The sequence below is a fragment of the Lissotriton vulgaris genome, unplaced genomic scaffold (assembly GCF_964263255.1).
Source record: "Lissotriton vulgaris unplaced genomic scaffold, aLisVul1.2 SCAFFOLD_843, whole genome shotgun sequence".
Lineage (NCBI taxonomy): Eukaryota > Metazoa > Chordata > Amphibia > Caudata > Salamandridae > Lissotriton > Lissotriton vulgaris.
This window is the reverse complement of record NW_028253822.1, coordinates 271241-295580: the sequence shown is the minus strand read 5'-3', so window position 1 is coordinate 295580 and position 24340 is coordinate 271241. Positions and strand designations below refer to the sequence as shown.

At 46.0% G+C, this 24340-nt stretch overlaps 1 protein-coding gene across 1 annotated transcript in view; it reads right to left on the bottom strand.

The window, feature by feature from the left end:
* LOC147660746 (protein-glutamine gamma-glutamyltransferase E-like) overlaps positions 1-24340 on the bottom strand; it is a 238891-nt gene that overhangs the window by 87445 nt on the left and 127106 nt on the right. The window contains exon 9 of the mRNA XM_086951486.1: positions 1459-1701. Within this exon, the coding sequence (XP_086807612.1) occupies positions 1459-1701 (243 nt within the window). The remainder of the gene's footprint in view (positions 1-1458; positions 1702-24340) is intronic.

Sequence of the window (24340 nt, the reverse complement as noted above, 5' to 3'; positions counted from 1 at the left end):
AATTATTGTAGCAGGGGGGCACACGGCCCCCCCGCAGCCCCGGGGACCGCCACCCCCCGGGGCTTTGATGTTGATGATGGGGGGCCTCTAAGGCCCCCCGAGCCCCAGGGACCGCCACCCCCGGTGCTTTATTACTAAGTATGCGGGGGGCTCATGGCCCCTCCTGCGTTATGTCCATCAACTGTTGTTTTTGCATTTGGCACCCCGAGTGGGACGGGTATGTCCAGACGTGGGTCCTGTGCTTTCCATGCCACTGGAATCAAGCTAGCCTGGCTGAAGAGGAGTGAAACCCCAAAACCGTTCCTAGGATGCTTGTTTCCAGTCCAGGGAGGACCTGGCTTGGCAGTTGGGACTAGACTGTTCCCATGAGGCACAGGGTCAAGACTGATTTGCACATGGCTGGGTTCAAACTGGAATGGCATGGTGAGGAATAAAAGGATGGATTTAGGCCCACATCTCTGTACTGGGGTGAATGTATGACATTGTTCTGCATGCTGTCCCTCAACTGTTGTTTTAGCAGTGGAGAGCCATCGAAGAAAGATAATGAGAATAAGAATAAAGCCAACCAATGATAGGCAAAGGAAGGAATTTAAGCACCTATAAGTTCTTGGTAAATCTCTGAGTGTTTTGTCACAAACAGCTTGTGCATATTGGTAGGCTCAAATTAAAAAGCCCATAAATATCCCTTGTGATTGTTTTAGCCAATTAACATATTGTGTATTTTGTAAAGTGCATATTCACCCAAGGGTATATTGGCACTGAACAACAAATGTTTATTGTTACCCAACTTAATGGCACTCATTTTATCATTCTCAGAAGGACAAATGGCTTAGTGGACACGCTGGGATTTGAGCTTATGACCATGAGGTTGAACACAAGCCGCTACACTGAATGCATTAGTCCAATAAGCCACCAGACTCGGCTGCTGTCTTATCAGATTGGTTGCATGCTGTTAGGTAATTGCACATCTAACCACCAATTGCGGCACCTTTTTACGCTGTCTTGCATATATGGCTAAATAAACATCCCACTTCGCCTTTGCACAGAACCTCTAAACGTAAAGCAACATATTAAAGTCGATAATAGCCTACTGGGATGTTGAGATTCTTACGCAATGTAGAATTGTCCCATTAACTGCACATCTTACATTGTTTAAGACCCTTATTTAACACTTGCTAGATTCACTGCTATCATGGTTGACCAAGTATCAAAGCAGCCATCAATAAAGTAACATGACACTCAACCTTCAGACCAACAAGGACAGCAAAATGCTGTGAAGGGGCAATAAAGTGTATGACCAAGGCCTTAGCTAGGAAAGGTGACCTGAGAAGGCTCATCAAAGCTTGACTAGTGATTTATTTTTCTACCCAAATAGCAGTCATTTGGCATTTTCCTTGATTGCACAAGGGTCCACAGCGCCCTTTCAACGTCGCTGGGTATGTGAGGTGTTTACCCTACCTTCCGGATATTTATAGTTGTGTGTGACGTCCATTCGGATGGTACTGCCAACAGCTTTTGTGCTGATGTATTTTCCAGTAGAGCTGCTGTTACTATTCACTCTCCACTTTGTTTCGTCTTTCAAAATAAGCCACGTGGTTCGGTCTGCGTTCACTTCCGCAAACACAAAAGGTGCGTCATAGCCGAGGTCGATGTCTCCTTCTTTAATGGCTTTCACTGAGGTGGGACCGCACTGATATTTACCTGGAGGAGACAAGAACGAACGGTAAATGTCCATGATCCACATTGGTTGACAGGTCATGTTATATTTTAAAATCATGGCACATAAAAATCACATGAAGCATTAGATCTCATCAGCGTTGCATCGTTGATTGAATCACAAAACATTTCCAAGGCATAGGAATAGCAGCAAGTGAAAGTACAAACATTTCAACGACCCTCACTCCATGGGAGAAAACCCCATAGAGAGAGGGGTCATTGCTCCCTCCCCCCCCCCCCCAAATAATATCCCACTTTGAATTTTCATTTTTATTTAAATGAAAAAAGCGAATTGAAAGTGTGCCATACAGCTCTGTCATGTTGCCACGATGGCAGTTCCTACTAATACAATCGATATCCGCTTTTGGTTGAATTTATTTCCCCACCTCATTCCCTTTAATTATGTTTTTTTCTAACTCGGAGTCTCGGACCTGCCCCTGCGACAATACAACTGTTAATTACACTTTACATGTCACTATGTTTTTCCCAAAATATAATAATCTCCGGCATAAGTTCCTATTTCCGATCCTAAAACCAATACATTTGACCAAGTCGGGCCTGCTCTGTTGTTTTTACAGTTCTTAAACTCTACTTCTGTTTGCTTTTATCTTGTGCGTTTTTGATCGGGGTTTTAAAACAAGAAAGACTGGGATTTGGATTACTGTATGCTAATTTGAACGAAAAAAGGAAATTACATGCTGAAGAACCATTTTTATATTAATTTTTCATAATATGTTATTCCCCTCGATTACAATTGAAGAAAGGGCTCTTAGCTGACGTCATTGGCAATATGTTTAATATTATTTGATAATTATTTCAAAGCTGTATTGATTATAATGTTGAGGTATGTGCTTTTATGATTTTTTTTGCAAAAATCGAATAAAGCTTTATTGATGATGATAATGATGATGATGATGATGATGATGATGATGATGATATCCGCTGGGGGAGCGGGCATCTCTAAATTTGGAGTGCAGGTATATATCAGGTAGACGGAGCAAAAAACGATGTCACAGACAGATAAACTGCTCTCTAACTCGGGCCCTTTTATTCACTGGGAAGACTCACTTCCTAGTGTTCATTCTCCTTCATTCCTAATCTTCTATCGGTTTACTCAAGTTTGTTTTTAGGCGAAGCACTCTCTTGCTCTCTGAAGCTTATCTGCATATTTTTTCATCACATTTCACATTGGCTTTCTAATTACTTTGATGGAAAATGAAATGTCTTTTTTATCTATCACACAATTAGATGCCCTGAGGCAGATACCAACATCAACCCCTACTGGTCCAGCATAACTTCTATGTTTGTGGCATTCTGTGTGCATGCTTGTGTCTGTGCACAAGGATTAGTATGCCATTGATTGGGGTAGTGTTTATGTTAATAGATGTATTTCAGTGCACATATATGTTTGTGTGTGTGTGTGTGTGTGTGTGGGTGTATGTGTGTGTGCAGTGTGCTTGAGTGTGCCACTACGCAATTGTCACTCTGAAATGCAGGGTGACTGACTAATTGAATATTCTACTTTGTATATGTGAGTGTTCAGGCTTGCATATGTGAGTGTGCATAGGTAGGAGTGTATATGATTTCATTCATCATTCCTATAAAACCCATTTTTAATTTATTAATTTTTTATTTTTTTCTTTCTCTCTCTCTTCTCCTCTTTCTCATCGTCTCTTCTCTCCTTTCTTTCCTTTCTCTCTTTTCAAGAAATTCATATAGTACACTCTTTTTTTTTTCTGGAACACATTATTTTATTCTGATGCTATGATTTTTTATCCCCATAATTCTTCTCTTATTATATTATAGTGTTTTATTATAATATTTGCATTATATGCTTTTTGTATTCTTCTTGTTCAAGTAGATTGTATACTTCTCTGTTGTATATCTTGTTATCTATCCTATGAGTTATGTAGTATGATAACTTTGAGGCCCATTAGGATGTCGGGCGGATCGCCACCGCCATGCGGGCGGTGGCAATCCGCCCGACATCCTTGTCCGCCCGCCACCCATTTCCCCAGCCATATTATTATGGCGGTGGGGACCGCGGTGGACAGAAACACCGTCCACCTCTTTTCCGCCCCGGTCGCCTTGCGGCCGGGGTGGAAAATGGTTTATATGGTATAGCCATGTAGGGCGCGCTACGAAATTCGTTTTATTTAATAAATCGTTTACTTACCTCCAATTATCCATATTTCAGTTTTTAGCAACCCCCACCCCACCTCTCTGCCCCATGGAACTCCCTCCACGGGTCGCCGCTGGTGAAACCTCGTCACAGAGAGAGATGGTGTCAGAAGTCCCAATGACCCCATCCCACTTTATAACGAGTGAGGGACTGCTGCTTTCCCTCGTTCGCTGACCTAAGGTCCCAGCAATCCCTATCCCTCTGGGTCCTCTGAGGCTTGAGACTGCTGCCTTGCCTCATTGCCCTACCAACCAATGAGAAAAGGCAGTAGTCCCAGCACTCCTGGGACCACAAAGCAGAGCTGCTGGCAAGTGTGTGTGTGTGTGTGTTTTTATTAATGTTTGGTGCGTGCCTGCAAGTATGTTTGAATATTTGGTAACAAATGTTGTGAATGGATGTGTGTGTGTGCATGTGTGAATGCATAGATGTGAGTGAGTGTGTATGTGTCCAATCTGCCCCCTTCCCTCCTAAAATTACCAGCCACCACTGACTGTACGTCTGCAGAAATGAACCAAAGTACAGGTGTGTTGGAAAGTGCCTCTTTTGCAGGGGTGGCTCCTCCACTAAGGCGGAGGAGCGTTGCCCCACAGCAGAGCAGCAAAAATAACGTCGCTATTATAGTTTTGGGGTTTGTAGCTGCAGGTCTGCGTTAGGGCGGGTTTGGCTGATGGCACTGGGGGAGGAGTGGTGTGCACTCCCAAAGTGCACATGAACTGTTTGGCCTGCCTTCTTGGGCTGACTAAATAGCTCATGCGCACTCTCCATGTTCCCCACTCGAATAAATTACACAGCCTGGTGAGGAACATTCAAAGCCTCCCTGTCCCCGTCTGAGCGCCAAACCACGGCACTCAGACCAATCACAACACTGCATAGCAGTGTTGTGATTGGCTCAGGGGAGCCCGGGAGCTGTGTGCTTCCTGCTGCCAGGACTACAGGAAGAGGACAAGAACGGAGGAGAGGTGGAGGCTGGCAAAAAGGTAAGTGGAATTTTTATTTTTTATTCTGTCTCTACCCCCCCCCCCCCCCCTCCACCCCTGCCCCTCCACCATCGTTCAGTGCCAGACACTTCTGGAAGCTAGTTGCTTTAAAGCAAGTGACTACCTTCTGCATCAATGTAAACCAATATTTTGAACCAGCCCTGATGAAGCAGCAATGTATTTTATATGTCTCGAAACATGTTATGGCTTTACAGCCAGATTCATCAATGCCCAATTCTGCAATTTTTAAATTGCGAGTAAATGCGAATCGCAATTCAGAAATCGCAGAACGGAATTCATGATGTTTTGCGATGACAAAATGCGATTTGCAAGCGATCGCAATCGCCGATTGCGAGAAGTCAGAAATCGGTAAATAATCGCTGATTCGGCCGATACCCCAGTTGAAATTGCGAAATCGCAATTACCGATATCGCGGACAAACGATGCATATGGCTGCGCATCTGCGCCAAAGTTATTGCCGTGGGTGACCCAGCGCTCGGTGGACGAGCTGAAGAAGCGCTGGTATGACTTGAGAGGGCGGACAAAAGAAAAGATTGCAGAGAGGCTGGGGGAGCAATCGGGGACAGGTGGAGGGGAGCCCACCGTCCCACCGAACACCCCACTGGAGGACCAGGTGGAGGAGACCATCGACCCACAGGCCTGCGTGGGTGTGACCCGGCTTGACTCCTCCCGACACACCGAAGACACACCAGGTAAGTGCCATGCGACTGCAACCCCCTGTCCCCTAACATTGTCCACGACTCCAGTGCATCCCATTACAAACACCAAGCATTTAGTCAATGTACAGCTCCATAGTGCAATTGCATTGTGGGACATGTAGTCTGGCCACAATTACCAACCTGTACCATAGAGCCCCACATGTCCAGTGGCAGTCAATCCCGCAGCCAGACAGGGAATGGTAGACTGCATGCATGTAGCAGGCCTAACTGTGTACGTAACATGCCACTAATCATCGTCCACTTTACATCACAGGTGGCGCTGATGTCCCCAGCACTGACAGTGAGGCCCTGGTGATTGAGGAGAACACGGACGACACGGAGGGGAATACACACCATACTCCACAGCCCGGACCATCAGGGCAAGCTGCAACAACACAGGTCATCCCACCACCCGCTTCTGTGGCCCGTGCCACCCCCGTGACAACAGGCGCTGCAGTCGTACCACACAGCACACAGCCAGCAGTGCGGCCTGCAAACACCAGCAGCAGGTCGCCAACAAACCCGCCGCCCTGCGGCTGTGAGGAGCCAGACGAGCGGTCTGGTCAGGGAGCCGCGCACCAATACATCCCGCGCTGGCAGGGGCAGAATTGTTAGAGCAGGTGGGCTCTCTATTGAGCGCAGGACGCTGAGTGTTCACCAGACCCAGGCCCGACACCTAGCCGCCATCCACCTCCAACTGGATAAGACGGCACGTAACGTCGCACAAATGACTGCAGCTGTGGAGGCCAACACTCAGGCAATGTCCCGTCAACAGAATGTCAATCGCCGCCGACACCGTCAACTGTTGACCCGCCTGTCGGCGTACACGAGGTCCAATCATATAATTGGTAACGCCACCTCACAGCTCTCAAGACGATCCCTGGCCATGCAGGTGCAAATGGTGCAGTGCTGCCAGGACATAGCTACAGCCCTGGAGAACATATCAGTGGCCATGCAGGGTATGCAGGCCAGTGGCCATGGCCAGGCGGGGTGGGCAGACGACAACAGTGAGGCAACATCGAGCCACAGCAGCCAGTCCATACCACCAGTCGTGGCACCCCGCCACAGCAGCAGGCCCTCTGCCGCCACACGGCAAAATCTGGAGGAGGACGTAGAGAGGAGGTCTGGGGCAACTACCCGCAGACACCACTGAACTGTGGTGCATTCCAAAGAGGCCACATGCTGACACAACAAGCATGCCATTCAGACTCACCTGGACATATGACGCAATATGTCAATCTTTGAACACTTTTCAGAATGCAATATTTATTGTGCAGTAACAGTAACTAAAATTCTGATTAACGTATAGTGCCTCATGTCATTATTAATGTTGTCATGCATGAGTTGAGTAATGGGTGTGGGGAGTGGGTCCACTAGAAATAGTTCATGCTGATTTTGTTGCGGCGCCTGTGTCCTTCGGCTGGATTCTCCCCGCGTGCGTGACGCACATGTGCAGGTGGCCGATTGTCCCCTTCTGACTCACTGCCTGAGATGTCTACAGGTATCCTGCGCTTGGTGGCAATGTTGTGTAGGATAGCACACACGGCCACGATGCGGCAGCAGACCTCTGAATCGTATTTGATGGCCCCACCAGTCTTGTGCAGTATGCGGAATCTGCTCTTCAAAAGCCCAAATGTCCTTTCAATGCAATTTCTTGTGCGAATGTGTGCTGCATTGTAACGCCGTTCCAGTGGTGTTGCTGGGTTGAGGTATGGGGTGAGTAGGTACTCACGGAGAGCGTAGCCACTGTCACCTGCATGATAGGAGCAGAGGGTGAGTGCCTGTGCAGCGCAGCGTCATTAGCATATTGTACTGTTGTGTGGCATGTGTACTTACCCAGTAGGTGTCCTTCACCAAAGTCTCCCCTGGCCAGTCGTGTGTGGAGGCCACTGTGCCGGAATATGAAGGAGTCATGTGTGCTCCCCGGGTACTGTGCTACTATGTCCGTGATGATTGTCTTTGCATTGCATACCATCTGTATATTGAGGGAGTGGTAGGACTTGCAGTTCCGATACATGTATTCTGTTTGTGCAGGTGGGCAGATGTGGATGTGGGTACAGTCAATGCATCCTATTATGTGTGGAAATTGGGCTACATTGTAAAATTGCAGCTTGGTTTCGTTCAAGTCCTGTTGGCTGGTGGGATGAAATGTAGTGGTGTAGGCGGGTCAGCATGGCCTCCAGGAAACTCCTTAGGCAGCAGGACATGGTGGGCTTCGATATACCCCCTGCAACAGCGACTATTCCCTGGAAGCTTCTGGAGGCCAGTAGGTGCAGGCTGCACAATACCTGCACATGTGTGGGGACAGCGTTGGTCCTCCTTGTTGGGTGCTGCAGGAGGGGGTCTAGGTCCCGGATCAGCTTAATTATCATTGCCCCACTTAGGCGACACTTTGGGTAGATCTGCTCCCTGGTTTGGCCCAGTAGGGTGACCCGCTGACGGAATATCCGCTCCTGGATACGTCGTCTGTTCCGTGCTGCTCGCTGTAGCCTTCTCCGCCTGACCACCATGTAGAGTCCTGGCATTGTGAGAGTCCTGAGGCTCCAGCTGCATGTCCTTAAGTGTGTTTGTTCAAGCCAGCACCTGTGGGTACTTAGCAATACTATTTTTCAGCTGTGTTTATTTTTGTTTCTTGGTTACCACCTGGTTTGGGTTCTCCTTAATTTGCGCGTCGCAAACTGCGATGATGTTTTTTTTCGCAATTTACGATTTTTCATGAATTGCGATAGCGATTTTTTAGCGATTTCGCACTTTTATTCGCAGAATACCTGCTTTCTCGCTATTACCGATTCGCTGCTTGTGTTCTTCCTGGTTTCTGCGATTTTCTTTGCGATTTTGCATAAATATTTAGCGAATTCGCTATTTTGTTTGTTGAATACCTTTTCTACAAATTGCGATCGCAATTGCTTTTTCGCAGCTATTGCGATCGCAATTTGGCTTTGTGAATCTAGGTGTCCGTTCATAAGAGAAACAACATATACAAAAATAAAAAAACACAAGACAAAATCTAAAAATGTACTTTCATTCATTATCATCTTTATTTCGACATTATTGTCATAAAAGAATTCACAGTTAGTCAGAAATTACAGTTTAAAACAATAGACGAAAAGCCATTAAAACATCAATAATTTCATCCTAGGCAGTTAGATCATCACCGTAAAAAGCGTAACCTTATACATAATTAAAAAAGTAATCGATTAAAATCCCTGAACCTCTAGGGCTAGATAAAAGAGGGACATCCTAGTACTCAACCCACTTATCAGAGAATACTACTTCCAGTGACATTCTCAGCTTTCCTCCTAATGTTCCACATTGCTGCTAAAATTGTACATACTGCGAAAACAATAAGAGGAGAGAGATCAGTTTTGAGTATTCTAAAAGCTTGGAAGCAGCGCCTAATCCCCAAGCTTCTACAAATAGGAATAATCCACTTCTTTCGGGTAACTGATAAGCAGGGCAAAAAAACTCTGGGCCCGATTCACAGAATGAACTTAAGACTCAATCCTAAACTTCCTACTGTTTTGGTATTTACAGATTGCATTTACTACTTTTGGTATTCACAGAATGAACTTACTACTTTTGGCATTCACAGAATGCACTTACTACTTTTGGTATTCACAGAATGAATTTACTCATTTCTAAATTGAGAAAAATCCTAATTTTAAGACTTTCGGTATTCACAGAAGGCATTTAGGAGTCCGAAAGTTAGGAGTCCTAACTTCTGTGAATACCGAAATGAGTAAGTTCATTCTGTGAATACCAAAAGTAGTAAGTGCATTCTGTGAATGCCAAAAGTAGTAAATTCATTCTGTGAATACCAAAAGTAGTAAGTGCAATCTGTGAATACCAAAACAGTAGTAAGTTTAGGATTGAGTCTTAAATTCATTCTGTGAATCAGGCCCACAATGTGTAATTCATTTTCGAGCTCAGATGTACAAACAGGGCAATTTTTCAAAGTAGGTAAACACCATTTACTCGTGAATGCTCTAATCGGTAAAGAGCCGTGTCTCCATTGGAGATATAATTTTCTTAAAACAACTGGGCTAACATTATCTAGTGCAATTTAAAATTTATAAAAATCCTTTATCATAAAAAACTTACCAGAGAGTGAACCCAAATTAGCATTCGATAAAGTGGTACTGAGAATCTTTTGATGATATGAGTTAACAATGTACTTGCGCGAGAGAGTGGTACATGCGCGTTCCGGGTCAGACCACATTAGGGGAAAGCCTAGTGGCTCAAGTTCCTCTTTAACGTATTTAAGCCAAATGATGTTCCGCGCATTAGGGAGACTAAGCACCTCTAACAGCTCTTGCCTGTTATGCTTAAATTCGGGGGTTACCCACAGCCTCCTCCAAAAAATCAAGGGTTTTACACCTAATTCCTCATTTATTGGGCGGAGACCCAGATCCATCCTTAATGGCAGCAGTGGTGTTGTGGGAGGGAGTGATACCAATTGTCTAAGAAATGTATTCTCTGTGACAGAAATCGCGGATGCACACTTGTAGCCCCACAGTTCACCCCCGTATGTGACCGCACCACGGGCCTGCAGTTTGTATATTTCCAATGGAGGGCCAATTGGTTTAACCAAAGATTTATTAAACAGCTTTAAAATGCCACCCGCTTTTTGGGCTAACTTGACATGACAATTTCTTTGATGTTGAACCCAAGTTATATTTTCATTCAGCGTTAGACCCAAATAAACAAATGTCTTGACTCTTTCGAGTCGGACTCCGTCTATCACTGGACCCGGGCATGTAGTTGTTGGGGGGCTGAAAATCATAAATTTCGTTTTCAAGGTGTTTATTTCCAGCCCCCTGTCCTGGCAAAAAGACACAAAACCGTAGAGGATTCGTTGAATGTCCATAGGGGTCTTGGAAAGTAGTAAAGTATCATCCGCGAACATGAACGCAGAAATCCTAGACCCAGCAAGCTTGGGAGCGTCGGTATTGGGTACCGCGTTCAGATGCGCGATTACCCCGTTGATGTAGAGGCAAAACAGGGTGGGCGCCAGGACGCACCCCTGTCTTACCCCCCCTGCCAACGGGGAATCTGGATGATAGTGAACCATCCTTGCCGCACCTGACCTGCGCATAGTTTCCAGAATGAAGGCGTACTATTATGCCCAGGAGCGGAGGTGGAATACCCATTTCTGAGAGGACACACCACAATTACCGACGGGGGACTAGATCGAAGGCGGCTCGCAAATCGACAAAGAATGTGTATAATGAGCCGCCCTCGATTTCCACAGTTTTCCAAAAAAGCATGTTTAATCTAAAGATCTGGTCTGTGGTAGATACCTTCTTTCTAAATCCGGCTTGATAGGGGCTTAGAATATCAGAATCCTCCATCCAATCTAGGAGGCGGTCTAGTATTAGCCTCGAGAAGAGCTTCCGAGTCACATCAATGAGGCTAATTGGCCTGTAGTTGGCTGGGAGCAGGGGAGAGCCCTTCTTAAAAATAGGGACTATCTCCGCTCCCAGCCAAGTACTAGGTACCGCCATGCCACCCAGGACTGCGTTAAATATAAACTTTAAATAAGGCGCCCATACCCGTGGTTCGTGTTTAAAAAGGTCACCGGGCACACCGTCGAGCCCCGGGGCTTTACCAGAGGGGAGTCTGGCAATAGCTACCCTGACTTGACCCTCCAAGAAGTCAAAGATGATCGTTTCGGCCATATAGCCAAGTGATGCTCCTGGGGAAGCTGGGTCATCCGGCGATTTTTCGCCAAGATACAGAGTATGGAAATGCGCTTCCCAAACCTCTGCAGCGATGTTAGGTAATATACCTGGGACGTCTTCAGCCGAGCCCGTGGTCACGATCTGCCAAAACTTGCCAGTGCGGAAGTTAGCTTTTCCCAGTTCTCGTTCCCCCACTCCAACTTTGCGTGATGTATTATCTGCCGGTAATCTAATCTCCTTTCTTTTGTAAGTTCCCTATTTTTATTAAGTTTCAGGGCCTCGGGGAGCTGCGATTTCGCCACTTTACAGGCCCTGTTATACCAAGTTGGCTTATTAGCAGTATTTCTCCCTTTGGAACCTGGAGGGTTTAAGACCACTGCTAAATTATTGACTAAATCCTTATTGAGTTTTCCCAGCCTAGATTGAACTTCGGGGGAAGGATGCTGGAGATTCAAGGCACCAACCGCTTCTAGTGCCGGAATTACCAGGGCATATAACTCTGCCACTAGGTTTGGGTGCATGACCAGTTTGTCCCATCTGAGTCTCCTTCTGTTACTAGAAAGGACCAGTCAACTCTAAATGGGAGCTCAGAGGGAAAATTGGACAGGGTCGCCCTCCACTCAAACGTAAACCAACAACAAAAGACCCTGTCCACAGGACGTACACTTGTGTCAGTTACTGAAATAATAGAACAGTCTGTTTGTACTGATAACTATTATCAACCCCTACAGTTTCTGAGGGAAACAATTCACTGCACCTCGCCCAGAAGTTACCAAATTCAAGCTAAAAAAAGGCCAATCTTCCTTGACAGATACACAGAACAACACGCTGTCTGACACATCAAAGTCAGTATCAGGCATCCACACAGTCAGTGTTGGACCAAGTTCTACTTAGAAAAAATGTGCGAGAAACGAATGACACCTCACGGAAACACCACCAACGGGGTAACTGGTATGTAATTTCCAGACAAGCCCCTGTCTCATCATCGGTAGTCATTCGATTCTCAAAGAAAAAGGAAGGCAAGTGTCCAAAACAAATAACCAAAACGTGTAACAAACAGTGGAAGCAGTAAGCATCTGCTAGTGACAAACACACAACATAAAAAAGTGCATAAAACACAGCATCCAATTCCCTTCAATAACTTTATTTGTAGAGAAATGAATGTCTGCTGTTAGGATAAAAAGGCTGGTAGCTATTCATGCATACCATTAACTATTGCTAATGCCGACATGTTTCACTGCCACAACAATTTTGGCAGATTCATCAGGGCTGCACTTTATGCTGCCACTCCACTCTTGGACACTTGTTCTGTGTTTAACTGCCAAGGAGACAGGCATATAATATCAATTAAAACAAGCATTGGAAATGCAATAGGTCTCGCAGCATTAGAGTTAGTGCTTTTAGAATTGTTTATGGGTTTTTTTTGTAAATCTTTAGCATTTTTGTTTCCTGTAGCCAATGCTAAAGAATTACAAATAAAAAAAGCCATAAACAATTCTAAAAGCTCTAACTCAAATGCTCCTGTGGTCATGGTAATGTGCTCTGCCTTCCCAGCGGAGTAAACTCCATCTGCCAAACTCTAAATTGACCCCTAACTTCTATGCCAATTTCAGAAATGGGAGAACTGGTACTATCTCTTCTTGGTGATGCCACCGTAAAATAATGTAGAAATTATGTACCCTCCTGGAGCAGAAATATTGCCAAGAAATGCTGCCTATTCAGTAATCCTGAAAGTGAAGCTGCCATTGAATAATGCGACTTAAAACAGCCAAACCTGCACTTGACGCCAGTATCATAAGAAGAATCGAGGAGTGGAGATGTTAGTAAGATCAGTGCCAACTTCAGGAGCAGTGAGGAAATGCGGCGGCAGGTAAATCTTGATTACCAATTTACTAATTCACTCCCCCATTCTGTCACCAGGCACTCAACAACACCACATGTGAACACACACCCACAAAGGAGAAAATACCACAGATGGACTACATTCATTGCCTGTACACCCGTGGCATCACTGGGTTGACATCTTGTAAAGGGGATGGGGAAGGAGCACAAACAAAAGTCCTATTAACTTTGTTCACCCTATTAATCACTGACAATGTTGCTGCTATTCGAGGAATAATTCAACTGCGCGTCAAGCTTTCAGTCTTTCTTTGGCAGAGACTGCTTTGCGATTCTTTCCCTGCAAGGCCAGAACATTCTGAGAAGTCCTCCCCTGAGCAGACACGACAGGCTGAGGCTGGGATCAGCCATCTAAGTGGCGGCAGCGGAGGGTGACTTTCTGAGGGAATCCAGTGGCGAGAAAATTGCTCAGAAGAAAGGACAGTGCTGAGCTCATCAGGAGAGGGCCACCCTTCTGAGCAACCGGGTCCGCGAGAGCGGGTGGGGCCTGCGAAGCGACTGAAATAGCCACATTGTGAAGGTGGGTTAACGAGGGAGGGGTGGCAGACAAAGAGAGACAGAGGAGCCGAGAGAAAAGTGAGCTGCAATTAAAGAGCCACCGCAGGTGTCAAAGGTTGTGCGGGGAGAGGGCTGGGTCGGGGCCTGCAGCAGGCGGCCAGCACCGCCACAGTAGATGCATTCAATATCCCAGACCCCTTTGCGTCCTGTGAATTCGGAAGTACTTGGACGGCCTCTCTATCATTTCATTAAGAACGGTGCTTGACCCCAGCGTGAGGTAACGCGCAGTGTTTCTTTCATAAGCTGAGGGTGACCTCCGTGCCCTGCCATTTATATCTGAAACAGCATGGCATTTCGGGTAATTGCTAGGCGCACTGCTCGCTCCGGAGGCGGGAGGGCTGACTTAGCAATGTTTCGGAGCAGGGCCGGGGAGGAGTTGGCTTGAGCCATATGGCGTCTTGTTGGCAGCCGGGCGGCCTCCTCTGTGCTCAGGGTTGCGGGGCTGCAGGCGCCTCATCTGCCTCTGCTGAGGAGACAGATGTGGAAGTGCCGAATTCCGCGCAGACCAGCGCGGAGCAAGCTGAGAAAGTATATTGGGCGGATCTGAAAACCCCTTGAAGAGACACTGCAACCTGCTCCCACATTCCACTCAGTAAACGCCAGGGTGCAAGAGAGCGCAGCCCCAGAGTTCACTCTTGAGGTGAAAAGGACAAACACAAAACACCAGGGAGCGTTTGTAAACGCAAGGCTAATGAAGGCTGAAACGTTGAAGACATTGAGAATCGAATGACTTCATCTGTCATGACTTGGAAAGAAAAACAACAGTGCAAGTAGAATTGAATTGAAAAATACCTCCTAAATTGTATAATTTTGCCATCTTCGTCTCCTTCCTCCTAAATGACGTGGGAATTGAACACCTGCTTGAGGGCGCGCGTGCTGATTACGATAGAACTCTGTGAAATTCACTGCGGTTACTGCAGAAGACTGAGGGAAGAGAGGGGAGGGGGGAGGAGAAATGCGACACGGCGGGAAGGGGAGGGGGCGGCTGTAGGGGTGGCAAGTGAAAAAAAAAAAGAGAAAGCAGGGTAACCTGACCCAGGAGGGGGGCGGAGGGAGGAGAAATGCGTCTCGGCCGGAGCAGGGGGCGGAGCAGGGAGAGCGGGCTTTGGAATGTAATTCACACGGCCGGCCGGTCGTGAAACTGAAAGCATGGCCGGCCGGCCGTGAAAGCCTTTGATGCGGCAGGGGAAATGCGAGACGGCGGGAAGGGGAGGGGGCGGAGCGGGTAAACCAAGACGGACGTGCACGCGCTTTTAAGCTCAATGCGCATGCGCATTGAGCTTAAAAGTCACGGGCACTGCAAGGAATCGCCACGATTCCTTGCAAGTTGGGGAAAGAGTGGATAAGTCCCAATACTCTCGCTTGCTCGATGCGCATTCGCATCGACAGGCGAGACCTAAACATGTAAACACACCCATTGATTGCTGTATATAAATGGAGCCATATGTAAGCATTATTTACCCAGAGACAGCCTGTTTGCTCATACTGGCTGCCTGGGGATAGGAAGAGATGCAGAAGTACTCCAACCATGAGTCTCCGCCTTCACTAAGCTTTTAGCATTCTGAAGGTATAAAAACAACAGGGAATTCCAACTTTCTGCGGATTTATGTATGCGTGTCTCGTTGTTAAAGAACTATGAAAACACACATTCAAGCTGTCGAAAGGGAACAACCATACATACTGTGTCTCTTTGTTAAGTAGCTATGAAACATCACCTTCAAGCTGTCGACAGGTGCCAACCATCCATACTGAACGACCAGGCGCACTGGTGTAACTTAAAATGTGTCATTCATATACCCGAGTGTTCCCATATGCCATTAGCATATACATGCTCAAGAGAGGGATGCCAATGTAAAATCCCTACAATTACAGCAAAAGTCGCCAACCATCACGTTCGGTGTAGCAAAGCCACACCTATTACAGCGTACCATTCTTGCTCCGTGCCCATCGTACCGATGCTAGACTTAAAAATACGTCAAACACCCCTTGGAACTCAGTAACAATCAGTCTAATCCCCACCCGATACTTCTCACCGTGATCTCGAGTAATGAGCGCTTCGTCTCCTTCTCACTGTCTGTTCCCGGGTCTCAGTGAAATGTGAGATCGCGTCAGAACACGCCCACTGCAACAAGTCACGTAAAGCGGCAACTAAAATGGCGGCCATCTTGGAACGGTCGAATGAACTGGAGGGATATTGCCTGTATTGATGAAATCAAGTGCCGATAACAATACACCTACGACACCGTAATTATCGTATCGTAACTCACAGATGTACCGAACATAGGAATATATCCTCATATTCAAATCTACTGTACTTTCAAACAGAACACACTCACAATGCCCAGTATTGGAAATTGCGGCCATCTTAGACTAGTCAAAGAGTAGAATCAGATGTTAGTACAGCATTCCATGCTAAGTTAGGCTGCAAACTCGGCAAATAGATGTTAGGCAAAGAACTTATGAAGTATATGCTTAAAATTATGGGGTCTAGCATTTCTGCATCATTCCACACCAGTATAGACTGCAAACTTCACAGGCTAATGATAAACCAGGGCATATGTAGTGTGTGCTTAAAGGGCAAATAATTTCCTCAAATATCATCAGGAGAATCAGACCTGTATTCGCTACAAATAAGGGGAATATGGCAGATGTTATGCACCTACTCCATTATTGCGGCTGCACAATCCAAGTCAAAGGGCAGCTGAGGTAGGTAAAAAAGTGGGGGGTTATGCAAAGCGCCACATCCCTACCAACTGCAGTCTCACTGTCCTATCTGGATGCATAGCTAACATTCCTGGCGGCAGTGAGCAAAGAGAAACGGTAACTACAGTGCCCAAGACATCATAGTTTGATCCTATTCCATTCAATAATTTAATTGAGAACCCATTGATCTGTCTTCTCGCTATAAATCCAACGTGCCTCCTTTGAGAGCAAAATGCTCTCTATATTCTGTGGGGTCCCTTTCACCTTTTCTAACACTGTCCAGGTAAAGGTGTGTTTCTCATTGAAGCAGTGTTGTACTAATTTTGTTGTTAGTTTGCCTGCCCTTATGGTACTTAAATGCTCTTGTACTCCAATGTAGTGTAAACCACATTGGCACGTAAGTCTGTACACCACCTAGGTAGAGTTACAATTACTGAATTGGTTCAGGAACTATTCCTTTCCTGATGTCAGCGTCACACTAGTGCTCTTCTTAGTGAGTCGGCAGATGGAACAAGTCCCACATGGGTAGTGACCCTTAGGAACTGTAGAGTTCGAAGTGGTTCTTTCTGCAGGAGCACAAGAGTGTACCAGTTTGTCCTTAAGATTATACGCTCTTCTGAACGCAAATCTAAAATGACCACCCTATTGTCAGATCCAGGCTCTATGGGAGGGAGTTTTTTGGACATACTAGGGGATTGGAAGTCCAGGATCAGTGCGTTATGGTCGCTTTCTCCTCTAGGTACCACCTTAAAGTCGAGGATCTTATGTCATGCGCGTGTTTCTACAAAAATGTAGTCCAAACGTGATTCCTGGCCAAGCTTGTTGAAAGTACACCTAGAAGGCATGTCCGATTTTAAACGTCCATTACAAGCCCTGATTGAATATCTCAGTGTCAGGGTCATAATTTGTACTGGTAAGGGAGCCCATGACCTGGCAGGGGGACTATCCACCCGGGAGATTTTCCAGTATTCATCTTCTTCATGGAGTGTACCATCCAATAGGTCCACAAGTGGCTCAAAATGGGAGTTAAAATCTCCACCTATCACGTAGGTAACTCCCTCTGGGAACTCGTTTAGGAAGAAGGAAAGGTCTTCTATAGCTCTCGACTCAGAGGTGATACTCACAGGTCTGGAGTAGATGTTAATCACAGCGAGTTTTGAGCCATTTAACCATTCTAAGATAACACATTGCAAATCCTCAGATGCTGTGTGCATGACCCTGGCACTACAACCCAAGTGGACAGCCACCCAGATTGTTAGTCCCCCAGAAGGTCTACCCTTCCCACCCCATTTTGCAGGTACTGAATAGGAAACAAAGCCCAATCGAAATTGTTCTTCCCTTGCCCAGGTTTCCTGAAAGAGGCATATATCATTCACATCTATAAAGGAGCCCCATTCAGGGCATTCCAGTTTATTATTTAGACCAGCCACATTCCAGGAAAGAATTTTTAATCCAGTACTATCTGGTTGAGAGCATTAGATTAGTGGGAAAGGTTCCACAGCAGAAGGGGGCTTAGGCAGATCATTCAGTAAGTCTCGGCCCTCGCCAGGGCTTTTAGTAGTATAACCTGTAAAAACAATGGACGGTAACTCTGGATGGGTAATCTTATTTCTGGCTAGTTCAAGGGCACTGTGCCGGGGCGAGACATCCTCCAGTCGAGCCCCTGGTCCGGTTTCGTGTAGTTGTCAGTCCACCTGATCCAGGCAGCTGTAGCTGTTCATATGGGAGTAGTCTTTAAGCACAGTGTGATCATAGAAGTTATTCCTATAGTCCCTATAGGGATCCCTATGTCCCACCCTTGTCCAACCCTCTTCAAAGTCTGGCTCAGTTTGAATGTTAAGGGGTGGTTAGAAGAAGGCCAATGGTAGTGCCTGAATTGAAGTGCCTGCCGGTCCACCCAACCAGTTACAGATGTGCGACACAATTCCAGTGTTCCTAAAGTTTACCAATGGTGAACAACCTTTACAACAAAACTTTTACAACGCACTACCATTACAACGCAGGCATTACAACGCAAACCATTAAAACGCATTGCGCTGGGGGGCGCTCTAGGATAGGGAATAAGTTTAATTTTCTATCTAACACCTTCCCTAGTGTCCACGGGGACTGGAGTTGGAATAGAAAATTCAACTTTTCACTATCCAGCACCCCAAAGCGCTATGCGTTGTAAAGGTTTGCGATGTAAAAACCGCGTTGTAAAGGCATGCGTGGTAAAAGTATGCATTGTAACGTCATACATCCTGCTTGTAATATGGGGGAGCAGGGGTCTATGAATATTCAGCCAATTTGCTGCCTTGTTTTTCAAGGAAGAGAAGGATTCTGCTGCCGAATCTTTAAGCGCGGGCACACCTGCTAAAACAACTACGTAAGGAGCTGCCTGAGGGGGTAAGTTAACTACCTTTCGCGTCTTCAATCTATTTCCCTCAGCAGCAGTGGAACAATGATTCAGCCCAGCCAACGAACCCACCCCAGTAGTATTAACCACTGGACCGTTCTCGGAGTCTGTACTGAGAGGGGATGGTTTGTCATAGCGGGGGTTGTCACTAAGGTAGAGAGTTTGGTGAAACAATACCTCCCCCCCTAGTTTCTGCATTATTCTGTGTATTTCCCGTCGCTCTAAGCTGCTCTTCCAAACCCCCAGTGGCCTTTTCTATTTTATTGAGCCTACGGTCAATGCAATCAAGTCTAGCAACTAATGGATTGATCAGCGTTTTCATGATTTTTTCCAGGGATTGAATAAAATAGTTATCCCTAGTGTTCGCTAAATCCCCGGGTGTGATTGCCGCGTTCTGCCGCACAGGGTGGGATTGGGAAGGTTCGTGTCTAGATCCCGAGGGCGCAGGAGGGCTCACCCTAGTTGCCACTGGACCTGTCCCCTGAATAACTGTCGCCCTTTTGCCACCCTTATGCTGGATCTCTCTTTTCCTCTTGGGGACAGCACCCTCCCTAGTTACTCGTAAGTGAGGGGTAGCAACATCATGCCCAACTTCAGGAGACACATAAATCACATTTACTGGTACAGGATTAATCTCAGCAATAACCGATAAAGTCTGTTTGTGCCTTTCAGGAGTTATCCTGAGATCCTGAAGCACATTGTCTATTGTTTGGTCAATACTGTCTAGAATGGCAGTGGAAGGAGCCCAGTCCTTAGCCGGGGCTCTGGCATTAGCTATTAAGCCCAGTGAAGATCTTCTAAGGTTTTCGATTCCCTGTGAGAGGCGCCCTTCTACAGTCAGAATTTCATTATTCAAGATGGAATTAGCTCTCACCAGAAAATTGTCCAATGTACCTGCAACCATAGCGGTCGATGCCGTAGCTTTGCTTCTCATTTCACGCGATGTCATATTTCTCTGGCCGGTGGGAGGACAGCAGCGGCAAAGGAGTGGATACTTGAGAAGCTCTGGGAATAATAATCTAAATACAAGAGCCAAGAGGGGTGGCCCGGTCCGGTCTTACTCGGTCTGTAACGGGCTAGAATGGGCCCGCCCTTGGCCCGGGCTTTGCCCGGCGACCGTCCGCGCATGTTCCGCGTGCACGGATTGAGGAATGCTTTAATAGGAGGAGTTGGGAAGAGACCACAGGTGCGGCAGGTTGGTGAGCCGCAAGGCACAGTGGTCGTCGCAGTCCCGGTAAAAAGAAATGCAAAATGGTCCCAATTCGGCGTTTCAGCCCACAGTCAGGCTAAGCAGATCCTCGTGGTTCAGAGCGAGAATTTCCACGGCTGAATTTCCCATCCACGAGCGGCTCCCGCGGAGCGGGGGCCGCGAGTCGTCTCTTGAGCACCAGCGGGAGGAGTCGGGAAGAGACCACAGGTGCTGCAGGTTGGTGAGCCGCAAGGCACAGTGGTTGTCGCAGTCCCGGTAAAAAGAAATGCGAAATGGTCCCAATTCGGCGTTTCAGCCCACAATCAGGCTAAGCAGATCCTCGTGGTTCTGAGCGAGAATGTCCACGGCTGAATTTCCCATCCACGAGCGGCTACCGTGGAGCGGGGCGCGAGTCGTCTCTTGAGCACCAGCGGGAGGAGTCGGGAAGAGACCACAGGTGCGGCAGGTTGGTGAGCCGCAAGGCACAGTGGTTGTCGCAGTCCCGGTAAAAAGAAATGCGAAATGGTCCCAATTCAGCATTTCAGCCCACAGTCAAGCTAAGTAGATCCTCGTCGTTCAGAGCCACTCACTTGATCTACTGACTTTAGTACTTGTCTTATTAGAATTACCTGAATCTTACCCTCCATGTGCCAATACATCCACACAGTCAGAGATGGCTGCAATTTCTGTTTAAATATCTAACTTTCAGACTCCCATCAACGCAGTGGGTCTTCCTGAAGGCATTGCCTCCAGTGGTGGCAGCTTTGCAGTTGGCTGCGGGCTCAGATATTTCCATATCTTTGTGAATGGCTAAAGTTTGCTTCATTCTTTAAGACCAAGAAGCTGGGCAAGGCAGTTGGTGAAGCTCTGAGTCACTGGGTTTCCTAGTAATTTTTTTTAAATTGGAAAAACAGCCAGCGCAGCAGCCACACTTTGTCAGAGCCTTTTTTGACACACAGAAGAGGTGAGTGATCTTTCCAGAGGACAGAAATTTGAAATTGCACTATCAATTATTCTTTCTTTTTGCTCTTTGCAAACGCTTTACCTCATCTCTGGTTAACTGAACAGGGGTTAATATCCTTTGCAACAGCAGTTTTACCACTGGTTCAGCACCACTTAAACTCTATGGTCAATCACTTGTCAGATAATTTCTGGACAGGGTGCCAGAAGTTGAATCAGTTGCGACATGTCTCATCAGAAATTATTCAGGATCTCCAGTGGTGGCTGGTGCCTGAGAACCTACAGAAGGGAGTTCCCATGCAGAGCACTCTTCCCTTGAAAATTTCCAAAGATGCAGGTCTCTGGGGCTGGGGGCGATTCTAGATTTGATTAAAGTAATTAACTTTTGGACACAGTTAGAGAAGCTAAATCATCCAATTGGAATATAGTACACTCTTCAGGAGTGGCTCAGTACATTGTGGGGGACCCAGTTCACATAAGAACAGACAACCAAGTAGTAAAATGCTACTTAAATTGTCAAGGCTGAACCAGAAGCAAATCTCTCTCCCATCTGGCTTGCTCCATTTGTTTTTAGGTGAAGACACATCTACTATCCCCGAGGGCATTGTACATTCCAGGGAAGGACAATATTCACGCGGACCGATTGAGTCGGAACATACCAAATCAAATCAAAACTTTTTTTGATATGTAATTAAAATAATATACTACATTATAAATAAGAAAACACTTCACATGTGTTGTGGACATGCAGCACTAATTGTGCGACCCAATTAAGCAGCCCTGCAAACATGTCTCAGGCCTGCCAAAGCAGCCTGTCTGTGCATTTCTAAACTGCCATTTCGACTTGGCAAAATAAACCTTTTGCTAGGCCCAAACCTTCCTTTCAATACATGTAAGTGACCCAGGGTAGGCTCTGAACACCCCAGATGGCGGGATGCCATGTATTTAAAAATGTGGACTTGTATTTATAAGTTTTACATGTCCTGATAGTGAAAAACTCCTAAATTTGCTTTTCAGTACCACAAGGCTGACCTTTTTCCATTGGATAACACTGAGTTACCTAACTAAATTGAGAAGTTATAACTTTCAGTTGGGAGCAGGTGCACAGCTTGAGTTTGGTGGCTAAAGAATTGTAATTAAAAGCCCTTTTTAGTGGTAAAGTATAGTCACAAATCTGAAAATTCCTCTTTTTGAAATAGGGTACTACATGCTTGCTGGTATCAGCAGGAGCAACAATGGGGCAAGTTGTTCTTGTGTTACGTAGTGCAATGTGCTTGACTTTCAATAAGATCTTACGTTGTTTTGATATAGCTCTTTTTAGGTTAGAGTATATCAAATCTATTCCCTCACTCATGTGCATGTCTAAGTCTTTTATGACTGAGGCGGATGCAATATTCTACTGTGATATTGTGTTCCTCGCGTCATCCCCTTCTGTTCCTGCTTGAAGCAGGAAACACACCTAGGCTCCACTAAGTCAATCACAACGCTGCAATGCAGTGTTGCGATTGGTCCAAGCACTGTGGTTCAGTGCTCAGATAGACAGTCTGAGCCTGTACATGTTCCTCACCAGGCTGCGTATTACAGCCTAGTGGGAAACATGCACAGTGTACAGGACTATTTTGCCGGTCCAGGACGTCTATTAAAACCATCATGTGCACTTAAGTGCCCACCACTCCTACCCTTGCTGGCTGTGATGACAGCGAAGCTCCACTCAACACGTAAGAAATTTCAGGAGTGCTATTGAAGGAAATATAAACGACAGCTATCATGACGACCCCACATACATTTCTATTTCATGATCATTTGGACTTCCTTTCCAGTGATTGTGAAAATTGTGGAATTATTGTTCTACAATCAGCAATCAGGGAATTGCTAAATTTATTGTGTTAAAACCTTATAATTCACACTTTGTGGTTATGCATAATGCCTGGGTAGATCCTCAACATGTAAAGGACTGTGTGGAGGAGGAAAGATACTGTGGTAATAAACATCTACTTATTGGTAACCTTTAACCCTAGTCCTCCATGTCACAGTCAGGATTCTTCCTATCCTCCATAGATATACCTTCAACACCATTATAAGCTTGGATATAGCAGGATGTTATGGGAAGGAGGGAAGGGTTCATGACATAAGGGTATGCATTCACTAGAAATATTTAAAATTCTTCTGATATCCAACTTGGAAAACATAGCCTGTCAAGTGGGTACAAGGCCTACATATGTGAGTGACGATGAAGACTTGGACAAAAGTACTGAAGATAACCAGTAAGTAAATGTTCAACCCTCAACTTGGACCAAGAGTGCAGGGATAGACCTCTGCCTAGATCGAGGATGTGCGTATTAAGCCCATACCTCACAACAGCTTTGTTCAAGTGCATGAGTGGCTAGTATCACTCTCTGCATTGCCAAAAGAAGATAGTAAATATGTTTCTTCTCATACCCATCAAGGTCAGGTGTTATACCATCACCTTGCCCAAAGGGTGGGGCTGGTGTTAACCCTCTGCTTGCACATTGTAGGAAGGATATAGTAACAACCGAGGCTTGCTCAACTGTGGTCATAGGGGTGTTTGAGCCCCATCTGACCTTGCCACAGTGAGGGAAAGTTAATGTCTTAAATCCTACAGGCTTCCCCAAGAATAGGAGATATTTGTCTATGGAATGGAGTTGTGTCTCTTTGTCCGTGGTTTACCCAAAGGGGGAGATATTTGTTACCCAACCTTAGTCAAGGGCAGGGAAGTCCTTTAGCCCCGGCCAACTGCCTTTATCACTGGTGATGGGGATTTTAAAATATTTTTAGTCTCTCCTGATGTCTGCAAATATTGTATTAAATGAGGCAGAGGGTGTTTGTTATTCCCTTGTTTGTCCAAAGCAGCAAGGTGTGAGTTTGGCACCCTCAATACAGCCTGTCATGACCAATGGCGGTGAGGGATATTTCCCTGCACTCCCTCCTTGTCTGATGGTAGGGGTGATGAATGTAAATTCCATTGCCTCGGACTCGGATGTGGGTATATGTTTTCATTCTTCTTGCCCAAGGATGGAGCATGGAGTTTTCTTTTACTGCCCTTCAATTTCAAGAGTGGGAAAGATTTGTATTTGCTTTTACTCCTCTCCCTGCCTTGCCCATGGTTAGGGAATGTTCTTTATCTCCCATTGCATGCCTGGATCAAGGGCAAGGAGGTAGTAACATTTATGTATTCATTTCCCCTGATATTCCCAAAGGTCAGAATAACAAAAACATATGGTGAGAAAATACCACCATTAAAACTGTATTATAGAAAATGGTCCATTTTTAACAATATTCTAATTTATTTTGAGAGCGTCCGCCCCTGCCAGATATTGAACATATTAGTTAATGCCCCCAG